Source organism: Pyricularia grisea, chromosome I, assembly GCF_004355905.1.
Source record: "Pyricularia grisea strain NI907 chromosome I, whole genome shotgun sequence".
Classification (NCBI taxonomy): Eukaryota; Fungi; Ascomycota; class Sordariomycetes; order Magnaporthales; family Pyriculariaceae; genus Pyricularia; species Pyricularia grisea.
The window spans coordinates 1,033,901-1,048,274 of NC_044973.1; the positions used below are offsets into that span (position 1 = coordinate 1,033,901).

Consider the following 14,374-nt stretch of genomic DNA (forward strand, 5'->3'; position numbering starts at 1 on the left):
TTTTCAAGCTGCTAAATTCAAAAGTTTAATGTCACGCAAATCTTAAAACTCGATGCGCTGGAACGGCGTTTTCCGCAGCAAGAAGGTCTTTTAGACGGCATAAGACCCGGAGCTCGTGTTTCCAGCATTTTGAACAATCTCCAAAGTGCAGCAGGAGCAGTTGCTACATCGGTCCCAGAGATGATCAAGGATATACCCAAAGTCATCAGCCAAACGCCCCAGCTTATTTCGGAAATAGTTTCCAAAAACTGCTCCTTGGGGACCGGAGAATTCTGTATCCAAATCGGTAACAAAAACTCATGTGATGCCCTGCCTCTTGACCTTTCTACTTTCATCGAGCCGGAAATTGTGAAAGTGTTGAAACAGCATTTTCAAGACATTGAAAATGTCGACGCTGCTTTTACGCAAATCACAACGCCATATTTCCGCCATACCCTGTTAGGCGAGCTCTGACTTACCTGTAACCGGATAATGCCTGCTACCTCCTGTCGACTCCTGGCCTGTTTCGGTAAACTCCTTCCCTTCAATGATTCTGGCTCAGAGAATATCACGATTGCCGTAGGTAGTAGCTTTACCTGGGAATAAATGGAATGTAATGTTGGTGACTGTCTAATCAATTTCATGCCGCGTATGGGTACATTATCACCCGCATACATGCTCCGCTAGTCGCAACAACGAGTATAATCACAGACCCAAAATTACACCAAGTTGCAGATCTGCTTCCAATACGAGCTAACCTATCTTGCCATCGCTTTGCTTCGTCTGTGCTCTAATGGTTAACGGTCGTTCTGCTGGTAGCATCGAGGATGGTTATGGTTTTGCCCGTGCGCATCTCGATCATCAGCTGCAGTCATCCTCCACCGGTAAGCTCATGGCAATGGTTAACTCCGTGGTTATAGAGTTTATTGTCAAGGGATCCATGCCAGGCAAACGGGCTAACGTAGACTCGAATCTCGGTATAGAAAAGTGCCTAGCCCTCCTTCTGTACCTACGTCTCTATTCATTTCCCGCTCCTGCTCACTTATCCTGCCAGCGCATGGACACCTGGAATGCCTGACGCAGAGCTTGGACGGCCTTGACCCTGGTATGGGCCATATCTTCTGACCTTCAATGAAGCACAACAAGCTGACTACTCTTGTGGAGAAATCTGGCTCGCTTTTCCGGATGCAGCACATAAGCAGGGACTTGAAATGTCACGTCGTGTAGTGATTGGCGATAATAAGCCCGTTCCGCCACAGCCGGTGGCTCGCCACTCCGAAGAGCCAGCCGTCTTGTGCTAACCGAGTTTGACGGGGCACTCGCCGTTCTTCAAGCGGCGTTACTTGGTTACGGAGAGCCCGCTGTTGCCAATTGTGGAGGACTTGGGGGCGCGGCACGCCTCAACGGGACCCGGCATGGTCGTTTCTGGCCGCCCTGGTGGTAGCGTCAAAATCGGTCCTCTTCGAAAACTAGGGACATAGGACCAGATTGTTCGACGTCGCTCGGGTGTAGTGTAGGGTTAAGTGATCCGCGTTTTTTCCCGCCGATACAGCCGGTGCTATGCTGCAAAGGACGACACGAGAGCATATCTGGGCTGTCTTCAGCTTCTCATCCCGATGTGTGCCTCGCCTCAGGCTTTTAGCAGCTGCGCCACACTCTGCACGTGAAATATAGGCCCCGGCCATGCAAGAAGCTCAGTACTCCAGTAGCATTTCTAGACGGCCATTTCTTTTGTTTGGGGCTCTTCTGTAGGCGTGGCGCAAGCTGTCGAGGACTGGGGATTCATAATGTCTCTGGCCGTCTGGGAGCGCCTCTCACTGCCCCGGCCCGCCCTCTAGTCAGGAGGCCTCTCTTGTGTCATGTCTCGTGACAAACCATTTTACTCAATCTTGAGCCGTGACATGTTTCCGAAGCTTTGCAAGCATCAGCGTTTGGTACTACGACAGCTGCGCCAGAACCAAGTGGTCGGGTACGCTATCCATCCTAGAACTAGTATGTGGCGCATGCTTGGCAAATATTCCAAACAAACATTGGGTCTCGGTTTTCGTTGTTTCAAACGTGAGCGTGGCTGCTTGGGTGGTGTGGACAAGTGAACGAGGACGATCATTCGCCGGACATATTCGTGCCCGACCACCAATCTTGCTTCTTCGTTTTGAATGTGCAGATAACACGCTCAACTATACAGCTCTGCGCCATGATTCGCATGGCAGCAAAGAAATTGATGTATCCAATCACAAGCCAACGATTAACAATTCGGCATTGAAAGTGACGTGTGTCACTATGACCAGCTTGACTGAGACTGGGCAGAACCCTCAATACCAGAGACAAGGCGGCGGTGCTGGGAGTCGCTTGGAACGTTTGTTAACCAATCAAATTTTTATTTGGCTTTATTATGCGTGCTACGCCTTCGGTGTACTGTTGTAGTGCTAGCTTGAAGATGCGAACTTGGTGAAACGCTTATAGTTTAGTTTGGCGAAGCTCGTGTCGGCACCTGTAGAATTGATTGATATCTGTTCATAATTCATACATGGTGATATGGGTCTGCACCGGTGAGGTTCATTTGACACTCGTGATGCGAAGCCAGTGAGTCTGTTTATAAACAAGATTCCCGGGACTTTTAATGGGGGAGGAATGAAAGTCAACACAACAAGAAGAGTACATATTGCATTGAATCTCCCCGAAAGCTCGCAATATCTATCAATTGTCACTGAGTCCGCAATGGATAAACCTCCTCTTCAAGGCATGTCCCCTTGGGAATCTGTAGCCTTCTATTTCCCCCAAATCTTTGGAGACTTTAGCAACACTGGTCTCGACGTCTTAGTCTGTGGTGACGGTACCTCATCATCTCCTTTTACCGCCTGCACTGGCGATGTCTCCCAAAACTCTTTCACCGCGGAATGGGTACACGTCAGCTTCCCCCACAGCGGCAGCTATTTCCCAACCCCTCTTTATGTCTTTTACGTCATGTCCTTTGTCGCCATTATATGGCGGACAGAATCTTGGGCCCCGTCCATAGCCCTCACCTCGGTCATGGCTTACAGCGCCACTACGGCCATTCATGCCCTCGTTCTCGCCGCCATCTCGTTGACGGATTACGTTTCGAGACTGTCTCACCTGCGCTCTGGCTATGAGGTTGTACTCATCGGGGGTATCTCCCAGTCGGGAACTCTTGAGCGTGGCGGCGAGGGCGGACCTGTGTGGTTGCCTCTGATTCCAATGGTGTTCGACCCCGACACGGACCTCATCAACCTGGTCTTGGGCTTCACCTATCTCTGTGTGATACCCATGTATCGCCGCTCCGCAGTATACAACAGCCTGACAAACACACCGCGCAAGAGGCTCCTGGCATGGCTGTGGATTGCTTTGATCACCTCCGGCTTTGTGGCAGGCTTTGGCACGAGCATATACATGCAGATGTGGTATAGCCCCCAAGTGCGCTTTTGTCCGACCACACAGGATCAAGATGGTTCTGTAGGGGCTTACGACAAGCTTCCTACGGCGCTCAAGGGCCCCAACGAGGACATGGAGGCATGGAATCCTGACGACTGGTACCGATGGAACCGGACTTTGTCGAGGGTGTTTGGGAATGAAAGCACCACGACATCTGCTGTGCGTTGTCTCTATCCCAGTGCAGACTTTTGGTGGCCAACCAGAGATCCGACGGAGATGCAGGTGAAGGTATTTCAACCGCGCCATCTTGGGGGTGGAGGGACCCCGCCGGCCTTTGACGAGGCAGTTACCCTGGGCAGCCTTGTTCTATTTTTCACTTCATCTCTAGCCAACCTGGTCCTTTATGTCACTCGAAATTCCCCCAGAGCAGCTCTTCCGGGTTTTAGATGGCAGCTTGCTGGTTTGCTGTTTCCCAAGAATTGGAAACTGCGAGTTTTGGAAGTGTTTGCATCCGTGGTCGTTCCGGTGGCCGGCCTGGTCTTGGCCTTCATGATGAACATCATAGTCTGGAAGGACCCGCGAAACGAATTTGAGAGCTTTGCCCACCTCGGACAATGGGGCTTTGTCTGTAACATGTTGCTGTTTGCGGGAGGCGTGTTTGTCGCAGGCCCGGATTTGGACAGCAACCAAAGGGACAACCCGCTTGTTGCACCCGAGGAATATCCTCTCCCCACCTTCTCCTGAGGGGGGCATATTTCACGAAGCCCCTCGAAGGAATATGTTGGTGCTCTTCTGCCCACCACGATTGGAACCAAGACCCGCTGGTGTCTCCACGCTCGGTTGTTCTCAATATTTATTCCAACTGAACCCACTCTGACGCAATAGGCCATGTTGCGTCGCCCAGCTGTCATTTCTCTGCTCGCAAGCCCCATCCCAACATATAGTATAGCCACTATGTCGCCGATCGGAGCCGTGGATTGAAATTGCATTTCCCCAATCCCTCCAGGTGGGATCCGCGGCTTGTTCCCGAGTTGTATTTCATATTTGACTTGCCGACCTATAGCACCTGTGCAAAAATATTGCAACCCAACAGGGTCAACCCCCCACCTTGGTGGTTGCAATAAAATTGCACACCTACTTGTATATTCCCCGAGCGATTCAGGAAAATACTTGGCTTGTTGTAATTCCCCGCTTCTGCTGCAAGGGGCAGTGGAGCTCGAACCAACAAACCGTCCGCATCAACATCCATAAATCGGATAGAATATCTTCTTGTGTCACTGGGAGTACGTGGGCTTTGTCCTCAGGCCTTTTTCTCTCAAGCTCTCATAGACGGCTCCGAGTTACTTTGCCAGCGACAACAAAATGGTCCCATCCACGCTCGCCGTCAAGGGCGCCATCCTGGCGTACTCTTGTCTGGGAAGCGGTCCGCTACTGGTGACCGTCCCAGGCGCCAACGGAGACGCGGTCCTCTTTAACCAGACCGTGCCCCACCTGGCCAACAACTTCACCGTCTGCTCTTATGACCGCCGCGGTTTCAACCGCAGCGTCTTCACCGGGCCCAACGACCTGAACATGCCCGTCCGGCTGCACACCGACGCCGACGACATCGCCGCCCTGATCGACCACCTGTCGCCCGGCAAGCCCGCCCTCGTCTTCGGCACCAGCAGCGGGGCCATCGTGTCCCTGGACCTCCTATCCCGCCACCCGGAAGCCGTGTCCTTCCTCGTCGCCCACGAGCCGCCCTTGTCCAAAAGCCTCGGCAACGCTGGCGCCCAGGTGCAGGCCGCGTTTGAAAACTGCGAGGACACTTTCTACAGCGAGGGCATCGACGCGGCCGCGGAGGCGTTCCTGGGCCCCGTCGTGACCTCGGACGCCGAGTCCGTGGCAACGCATTACGTCCTGGAGTCGCCGGATCGCGCCGCCAGCGCGGCTCTCTTCTTCGCCCACGAGATCAACCACTACACGTCCTATTCGGTCGACACGGCCGCGCTCCAGGCAGCCAAGGACAAGCTCGTTTTCGACAATGGCGATGCCAGCACTGCGCCTGCCACCAACATGACGGAGATGCTCGCGCAGAGCATCGGCGTCGCCGTGGAGCACACGCCCGGTGGCCACCTAGGCTACGTCTCCAAACCGGTCGAGTTCGCGGCGGCGCTTGCTGAAATTTTCGCCGCGCACGGAAAGCTGTAGATGGGCTGTGCGGTGATGGGTTTCCGTTCTTTTGAATGTTGTCTTTGTAACCTGGTCATGCGAATAATGAATCAAGAATCATTCAACCAGGGATTGCCCTTGTGCATTTGATGGTTTTCCCATCGAGCTTTTCCTATCCTCTTAGCACTGTCTTCCTGTCCTTTTTCTTTAATTTTACTAGTGCCGCAGGAACGAGCGCAGCTTCTCCACGCTTGTTTGATTCACTGTTGTGTCCTGGGTCCAACCCGCAGATACACAAGCTCGAGGTCCGTCCTGTTCAACTTTCTGATGGTTCGGCTAGGCGTCTCCTCTCATGCGGAATCATTTCGGTTCGTCCTTCGAACAGACGAGAGTCCACACGAGTCATTCTCGGTGCGGGCCATCAGTCAATAAGCATTAGCTAATGACAAGGGGCCAAATGTAACAATTTCCTCCTCCTTTTGGGCGCGCGCCGAGAGAAGTCCCGATTCTGGGGTAACACCGGGAACACCTCGGCTGTTCCTCCAGAGAACATGGAGCGGGTGAATATTAAACTGGGGCTGGTCAAGTGCCGAAGCACTTGCGATCGCCGGCTCATGGCTACTCTGCGACCAGGCGCTCGGCATGTGGGAAGGTGAACCATTGGGCCCAGTCGTGTTTTGTAGAACCTCTGCCCGCTCAACTTCGGCACATGTCCCTCACTTTATTCGAGGAGCGCGGTAATGCTGTAAACAGGGTCGGCACAAGGCTGCAGTAACCCAAAGCTTTCCTAGCTTATATTTAGTTTGGCCTTTTGTGCGAGCATGGATAAAAGTGCAGATTGTTCATCGATTGGCTATGGCCCCAGCGACCTGTCTTTGCTTGATTTCAGAGGATCGGCTTTTGTCTTGGGAAATACCAATCTCTTCTCTTTCTCGCTGGCGAAGGTGAGTCTCGATTGCCGGGATCCACGGCGTTCAGGGACGCAGATGTTCAACTAGCCCATCATTCTTCATATGTTGACGGTGATGGCGTTCATGTCGCTGCCCGTACCTTCAAGGCCTAGGGTTGATGACTGTTATACTGACAGAACCTGACACAAGGCTCGTTCTTTGCGTGGATGTTCTGCTATAAAACTGCCTCGTACGTGGTTTTGAGTATCAGGGATTTAGGTAGTCCCCAGCATCATCCGTCTTGAGACAGGCCTTTGGCCAATGTAATCGGAAAGTCAATATATCTTGGTCGAGATTACTTTCCGGGCTTAATTCAAGGTTACCCGCATAGCGGCCGAGATGTTTTGAAGCTGGTTAGAACTGCTTCTGCTGAGATGATTTGGAGAAAGCGTGTAATGCTTACCGGTACCGATATCAATATCACCTTGGTTGGTATCATAAGCCCCGCTGAAGTCAATTGACATGCTACTTGCAGGGCTAGGTGGTGAATGAGTGGACACGGGTGCCGTCCATAGCAGCTATGCCTCCGATTTGGCTTCTATAGCCGTCACTCGTTGGGTTTTGCAATTGGTAGAGGGCATCTGACCCGTGCTCTTTGCTGGTGTAAACAGTTTGACATAGAAATCGACCGATTTCAAGTCTTGAGGCACTAGTGGCTTCCTACTACCGCTGCCTGCTGGTGAATGTTGTCCTGGATGGCAAGTATCTCATCCTCGAGTCAATGACTTTTTGTTGATCGTCCGAATTGGCAAATTTCGTACGACGAAAAAACTATTCGCAAAGCAGGGGCTCGGAGTCTCAAATAAAGATGAAAGGGGGACCGGATCTGGCACGTCCTCGCCAACCAATCGCGAGTCGCATTAAGGATAATCAGAAGCGTGGGATGAAGTGAGGACGAGCACGCCCTGCTGATACCAATTAACTCAGCGAGAAGGGCTAGAGGCCAGGTATATATAATGATAGAGTTGCCGCCTAGTTATGCTGCACAGAAATTGGTTTAATGTAAACTTGATGCGTTATAACGCTGTCTTGTGCCATGTAAAGTTCTTTGCGGAAAGTGGAGAGCTGGCGGACTAATTAAAGGAGCAACTGTGATTTATGCTCCCCTGAAATGCTTCATCTGTATGCTAAATTGAGGACCGCTGGGCTCAGGCTGATGAAACAGATATAATCCACGTGGTAGACTGAGTTATAATTAGGCAGCACCCCGAAACTTAGCATACATAATTTGGAGAATCTGGTTTGAGAAACACAATACGGCAGCCAGGAGCCACTTTTTTTATAGATCTAATTTCAAAGGCCTGCCCAAAATAATACTTGCCCCTCTTGAGCACGTGTAACTGATGGAGTGCAATTTTGTATTGCATTCTTTTGAGAAAGTTAGCAACCTCAGGGGCATGGAAAACATATAGGGCTCTACAGTGTAATCGAAGGAAATTAGAGGACTTGAATGGACAGTCGCCACCACAAACGCGATTGAGAAGCAAGGCGGCGAATAGTAAAGAGTCTTGTGAGAACAGTTAGACTAGTAATACGTCACTGAAAAATTACTGCTGGGAGATATAGCACAAATATGATTGTGCCGAGGCCGCAGAGAAAGTGGCGGTGGCTTGTAAGGTATCCAGAATGCGGATCAAGATCTTTCAGTCTGTGCGTCACTGCATGCAGGGTTGCGTGATGGTGCCTGAAACTTTATTTGATGCTGCATTGTGGTTTACTTCCGACTGTGATCTTGTTATTTTTAGACGAAGCGATGGTAACATTGGAGGGCTAATAAGGAATTGGCCGCTAAATCATAGACTTAAATCTCACTACGAGGTGGTAAACGATAATATCCCGCGGTCACGCTGCATCATGACCCGGACACCAGCAAAAGACTCTAATAATGACAATGTGTTTCAACGAATATTGGACTCTTGATCGACGGGAACCCATGCTATACATAGCTGATTCGATTGTCTCTTCCTAAAATTTCATTTCTATATTGATCCCATACATATGTTTCGTCTCGAAAGACCTATTTTCTATTTGGGTTTGCTTCTTACGACATTCTTTTTTCACCATCTGGCAGGGCAGTGCCTAGTTTTCGTCCACTCAATATGAACAACAACAATACTCGCAAAACACTATAGAAATGTGATTCAATCTCGTCGCCGCCTTGACCATCGCCGCACCGGCTCCCATTGACGTTGATGGCGCGGGTTATCATTGATAAGCGTTGCCGAAGCTATCTACTTTCTCACTTGATAAAAGGTGGGAAGTGCATATGCTAATGAGAGTAACTTTCTGCCTCTGCTTAAGATCGCACGCGAGTGTTCGACCTCGGGGTGGTGCAGTGAACGGGACAAGGCAAAGGGCTTCCTACCCTGAAACAACACCTTCTTTATGGAGTGAGCGGGCAGCCAGCAGTGTCGGTAGCGGCAGTAGTATGGGCCTGGTACTCTAGTGCTATGGAAATCGCCACAACTAATGGAATTTGTTATTTTGATTTTTCAAATATCTCTTTTGTCTCTCTGCTGAGTGCTGACTTACTTGTTATGTATGCAAGTTATGTGATGATTGGCGCTGCCTACCCTGTACAGGCTAGAGATGGGCAGTATTTATTGGCTGAGTCTGCAGTTAGGTGATGCCGCTTATGTGCTCTGGCAAACTGAGTCTTGCTTAATTTGGCTGCCAAAACAAGCGCGGCGGTACCATCTGATCAACTTTGTGGGTCTGCGATCCGGCTTGCATGACATGCATGCTACCCTGACCCAGTGGCAAGAACTTTCTTGAGGCTCTCGAAGGATCACGAGATAAAGCATGTTTGCGAGCAGTTGAGGTTCATTAAAATGAACCCTCGGGTATTTTTCAACCACACCATTGGGATCTGCACTGGCTGAGAAGGAACACCTGGAGTTATTTGCTAAGGCACAATGAAAGGGTGAATTTAATGTGACCAGATGTACCAAATCTGGATGGTAGAGAGGGTACATATCCAGAGGCAAAAACATGCGACAACTCTTCATGAAACCTACAGAGTATAGCTAGACTAGTACGAGAAAACCTGGGTCAGCTTCTTCTATAGATATTGCCAGAATGTCTGAGTAGATTTGCATGGCGATAAACTTCGTCTTGAAGTCTCTTGGCCTGGCCATGTCCCACAAATTTGACGTCAAGCCAGTTAGCCTGAGCCTGAATCGCCGTTTTCTTTGCTGGCAGTTCTTATCGCAACAAGCCTCTGTGGGGGTCCACCGGCTAGCCTTTGACATGCCCAGTCTCCAGTCTCTTGGGAGTGCTAAGATCGCCGCATCTTGGCGATCCACATCCGACTCAAGACAACAATTCTTTACCTCTGGCGAGGTTCGATGCGTACGAAAGCATCAATAATCCTCACAAAGGCAAAGTCGCTACGACTGATCACCTAGGTGCTTGATTGGTGTTGACATCTTATCTTAAATTTTCGTGGGAGTAACCCGAATTTCTCACTCACCAACAATCCGGCGCACACTCCCTGAGCGTCCATTAAATAATCTCCAGCCAAGCTGCCTTTCATTTTCATGAGCAATGACTCCTTGCTTATTTTTATTCTATAGCCTTTTTTGTCCCAGTCAAAGCGCAATATAGTTCTTCATGCCGTCGCTCATTCTTCATCGCTCTCGCCGCCGCCTCGCCCACTCCGGTCCCGATTTCCACCACGTCCCGCCCCGGCCTCCGAAGAAGGGTTCAACAAGCCTAGCCACATTAACTTACCCAGCAGAGAGCCATTGAAAAGAATCCAGCGGGAAAAAAAGCCGACGTGGATCCGGCAGCGCCAAGAGACCAATGCAAGCCCGAAGCTCAAGGACCCCGGTATCGGTGACGCGTCAGGGTCCGGCCGGGGGCTAGTGGGGGCATGTGACGTTCGGCCCGGTTGCTAGAGCGACTTTTTTTTTCTTTTCTTTTCTTTCTTGTTTCGTTTTCTTTAGCCATGGTATTTTCTGGCTTGGCTGAGAGATAAGGGTGGGCTTCGTCTAAAATAGGCATCTTGGCCTAAATTACGTGATCTGCTTCTAGCGTGGTGTGACTCTTTTCAAGCGGTGGATTTTTTTTTTTCTTTCAGTCAGTTAGTGTGAAAAAAATTTAGCAACGAAAAAATACCTACCTCAGAACTGTTCTCACGTAATTTCCGTTCCTCTATACACGCAAAAGAGGAACGTGGTAATAATTAATACGAAAACAACAAAATGGAATCCGACATGGAAAATGGCGCCGACACAAAGTCGACAAAGTCTCAATCCTGGCTGGCCAGGTTGCAGCAAGACGTCACCCTCACCCATGCTGACATTCCAATCCTGGCATGCTGCTCCGTGTCGGGAATCTGCGACAGCGTTGCGTTTTCCGGCGCCAACGTCTTTGTGTCCATGGTTTGTCTTGCCATCCACTGGAATTAATTATCTGGGAAAAAAAAAAAAAAAAAAAAAAAAAAAAAAAAAAAAAAGAAATCGCTAACAAATGAACAACCCAGCAAACGGGCAACACGCTCTTCCTAGCCCTCGGCACCGCCGGCATCCCAGCCGATGAGCCCAAGCTGTGGATCAAATGCCTGGCGTCCATGGCCTCCTTCTGGCTCGGGTGCTTCGTCTTCTCGCGCATCTCCCGCCTCCTCGGCCCGCTGCGCAAGTCCAGCCTGGCCCTGCTCTTCCTCATGCAGGGTTCGCTGATCTGCGTCGCCGCCGCGCTAGCCCAGACCAACACGGCTCCGACCTTTGGGCAGACGTTTGTCGGCACGGACCGCGCCACCTCGATCCACGGCCTCGAGGACGACATGTTTGTCTGCCTGCCCATTGCGCTGCTCGCGTTCCAGTTCGGCGGCCAGATCGTCGTGAGCCGTGCGCTGGGGTTCAACGAGGTGCCGACCACGGTGCTGACGTCGGTTTATTGTGACTTGTTCTCGGACCCCAAGATCTTGGCCCCGCTTGGGGAGAATGTCAAGCGGAATAGGAGGGCGGCGGCGGTTGTGCTGTTTATCTGTGGTGGTATCGTGGGCGGTCATCTGCAGCGTTCGGCAGGAGGTATGAGCGCGGCTCTGTGGCTGGGGTGCGGTATCAAGTTGGTGATTGGGCTGGCTTGGTTGTTGTGGAAGGGGAAGGAGGTCAGCAACGAGAAGAAGTGAGCTTGGTGTGTTGGTACAAGAGGTGCCGGGGTAATGAATACTGCGTAATATGCTTGGGATTAAAAGGATCAGGATATAGAGTTAGACAAGACATAGAACATAGAAAGGTCCACGGTTCTAGTAATACTTGGATAGCATCAAACTATCTATCTATAGTATGCTACAGCAGCACAACCCCTCTAGTAGAACCGCTGGTCCGGATCAACCGTGGGCATTCCCCGCACATCCCTCGCCGCCAACCTCGGCGCCGCAGGGTCGTACGGCGGGTCGACCATGATAAAGTCCCTGATGACGGCCGTACCCGCCCTGAGCGCGGCGAGCTGAACATCAGTGCAGCTGCTCGTGTCCAGGATGTAGCAGTAGTACGGGTACTGGGGCGGCTTCTCGTTGGTCACGTCCCGCACGCTGGCCGGGCCCTTGGTGCCAAAGTCGGGCGTGGTGGCCGTGTCCACCAGGCCGCCGGCAACGTCCTTGTCGAACAGGGCGCGGTTGAAGATGCGGTAGGCCGTCTGCTGCTGGTACGAAGGTGCGGCGTGTCCGGCCTGGAAGACGCGCGCAAAGGTCAGGTTCGAGTACTGCCGCACCAAGCCGCCGTCGTAGGTGCAGTTGGTCCGCAGAGGCTGATAGCCCGCCTCGGCGAACTTGTCCTGGTTCTTCCACGGGATGGCGAGAGAGGCAGCCTCGCCACCCATCCAGTTGCAGGCGAAATCGCGGTCGCCGTACATGAGCGTCACCTTCTTGCCCTTGTCGAGGAGGTTGCCCATGGCTTCGAGCCAGCCCGGGCGGTTGTAGTCGCCGATGGAGCGGAAAGCTGTTGACGATGCTGACGAGGAGCCGGTCCAGTTGAGAGGTACGCCGAGAGCCAGCTGGACCTCGCGCTGGTTGAGGTAGCCGGGGACGAAGGGGTCCGGGAACATGGTCGGGTCGACCTGGGTGACATCGTAGTAGTCGCGGCCGGACGTGGCGATATAGGGGTCACGGATGTTGTTGGTGCACCACGTCTCCGATGCTTGGCAGATGCGGTTCACTGTCGCATTCACTCCCGTCTGCATCGGGTCGTACTCCTTGGCGAGGGCTTGGCAGAGCTCAATCTGCTCGCGACAGCCGCCCGTGGCATTGAATGCGGCTGTCATCGACTCGTAAACCTCCCTGGTGACGGTCTCGATTCCATAGGTGTTGCGGAACGCCTGCTCAGGGTATGAAGGCCACTGGACCTTGCGCTCGATGCAGGCATTGACCAATAGCAGAGTGTCGAGGTTGATGATCTTCTTGGGCCCAGGGATGTTGTCAAACTCCCCGTTGCGGATCTTTTCGTTCTGCGCATCGAAGAAACCAGCCATGGCAGGCCCGTAGCGTCCGCCATAGGATTGGGTTGCAATGCTGAAACGGTCATCCTTGGGGTGATAGCCGGGGAACTCGGACAGGAAGATCTGGAAGAAATGCCACAGGGCAATTGCTCCGTTGACTGATCCAACTGCCGTGCTGTTCTGGTTGTTGCTGGGTAGTGTGCCCACTCGGAACGTGGTATTGGTTGCCGGAACTGGGCTTCCTGGCGCAAGAGTCCTGGTTCCACCGAAAAGATCCACGGTAACGTTCCTGAGAACGTCATACGAGAACCCGACCTGTTACATGGTTAGATAAAAGATTCTGTCATTGATCCACACGTTTTTAGGAAGTTATGGTATTTTAAGTACCTGAGACGGCTGATCTATATAGATCATGTTCACTGGTCCAGATGTTAGTTAACGTCGAGATCGTAGGCTGATTCATAGCATTGTGGTATTTCTCACCTTTGTTGTTCCACGAAAGCGGGTTCAGTCTCGTCGTCTTGGAGTCGGGGTTGATGAAACAGGGCCCATTCTCATTGAAAAGCCCAGGCATACTGGAAGATCCAGGTCCACCATTCATCCAGACAGAAAGAGGCGCATTTTCAGGATCTTCACGGGCCTCAAAGAACCAGAAAAATGTGTTGATCGGGTACGGCTGTGGCAGGCCACCAGACACATCTAGGGTTCCGGGAGGAAGGTGAATGTATCCCGAGTACGACTTGACTCCTGGGGTTGTCTCGCAAAGTCCAGGCTGTTCAATGGTAAAATCCTATTAGTCAAGTTTCAGGGAAGAAATATTGCGATTCTAGTAGCTTGCCTCCTTGTAGCTGATCTTGACACCAGGGCTGATTTTGGATTCCACCACCGTTACCCCTTCAGGAGTCGGCGGGAACTGACCAAGTGCAGAACCGAACAAGGCACCTGCCCCAGCAAGGAGCGACAATCCCAAGAGCGCCATTTTGTTTGGTGTCTCGACGGATCAGTACAGGCCACTACAGACCGAATCCTGTCAACAGTGGATGAGGGCAGTTGAGGACGGAGAGCAAAGAACAGGCAATGACATTTTCAAAGAAGGGCTCACTGGGGAATGGTGTGTTTATCTAGCATCCAAGTTGTGTCGAGCCAGAGCCATTACTGATGCGGAAGGCGGCCGCGGTGGGACGCGGAGTCGCACCCCGGCCGACCCCTCATTCCCTCATACCAAGAACTTTCGGGTCTGCGGTGCGGTGAGCGCACTGCAACCTTCCTGATTCGTCGCCGTTAACCATAATTTTGATTGAAAACTTCCAAATATCACGACGTCATTAACATGCGCTATAAATACAAACGTTATCAGTACCCAAGGTATGTGGCTTCGATTCTGTTCTTGCGTCTTGTGGAACTGTGCCAGCAGAATGCCAAGATGGCATGGGCTGCCTCGGTCCTTATTCTGGAAATACAGT

At 51.7% G+C, this 14,374-nt stretch overlaps 5 protein-coding genes across 5 annotated transcripts; 3 read left to right on the forward strand and 2 right to left on the reverse strand.

Annotated features, from left to right (window-relative positions):
* Positions 1–2,697: 2,697 nt before the first annotated feature.
* On the forward strand, positions 2,698–4,113 carry PgNI_05387 (uncharacterized protein; the record flags this gene model as incomplete). The annotated part of the gene is made up of 1 exon (XM_031125419.1): positions 2,698–4,113. The coding sequence occupies one exon, from the start codon at positions 2,698–2,700 to the stop codon at positions 4,111–4,113; it is 1,416 nt and encodes a 471-aa protein (XP_030982068.1).
* Positions 4,114–4,731: 618 nt separating this feature from the next.
* PgNI_05388 (uncharacterized protein) lies at positions 4,732–5,559 on the forward strand (the record flags this gene model as incomplete). The annotated part of the gene is made up of 1 exon (XM_031125420.1): positions 4,732–5,559. The coding sequence occupies one exon, from the start codon at positions 4,732–4,734 to the stop codon at positions 5,557–5,559; it is 828 nt and encodes a 275-aa protein (XP_030981769.1).
* A 5,116-nt stretch (positions 5,560–10,675) lies between these two features.
* PgNI_05389 (uncharacterized protein) lies at positions 10,676–11,604 on the forward strand (the record flags this gene model as incomplete). The annotated part of the gene is made up of 2 exons (XM_031125421.1): positions 10,676–10,855; positions 10,957–11,604. 2 exons carry the CDS (start codon positions 10,676–10,678, stop codon positions 11,602–11,604), a joined length of 828 nt encoding a protein of 275 aa, XP_030982076.1.
* On the reverse strand, positions 10,723–11,258 carry PgNI_05390 (uncharacterized protein; the record flags this gene model as incomplete). The annotated part of the gene is made up of 2 exons (XM_031125422.1): positions 10,723–10,872; positions 10,962–11,258. 2 exons carry the CDS (start codon positions 11,256–11,258, stop codon positions 10,723–10,725), a joined length of 447 nt encoding a protein of 148 aa, XP_030982853.1.
* A 179-nt stretch (positions 11,605–11,783) lies between the features above and the next one.
* On the reverse strand, positions 11,784–13,890 carry PgNI_05391 (uncharacterized protein; the record flags this gene model as incomplete). Its single annotated transcript, XM_031125423.1, has 4 exons — positions 11,784–13,226; positions 13,299–13,330; positions 13,395–13,701; positions 13,771–13,890. The coding sequence occupies 4 exons, from the start codon at positions 13,888–13,890 to the stop codon at positions 11,784–11,786; spliced, it is 1,902 nt and encodes a 633-aa protein (XP_030982854.1).
* Positions 13,891–14,374: the final 484 nt, after the last annotated feature.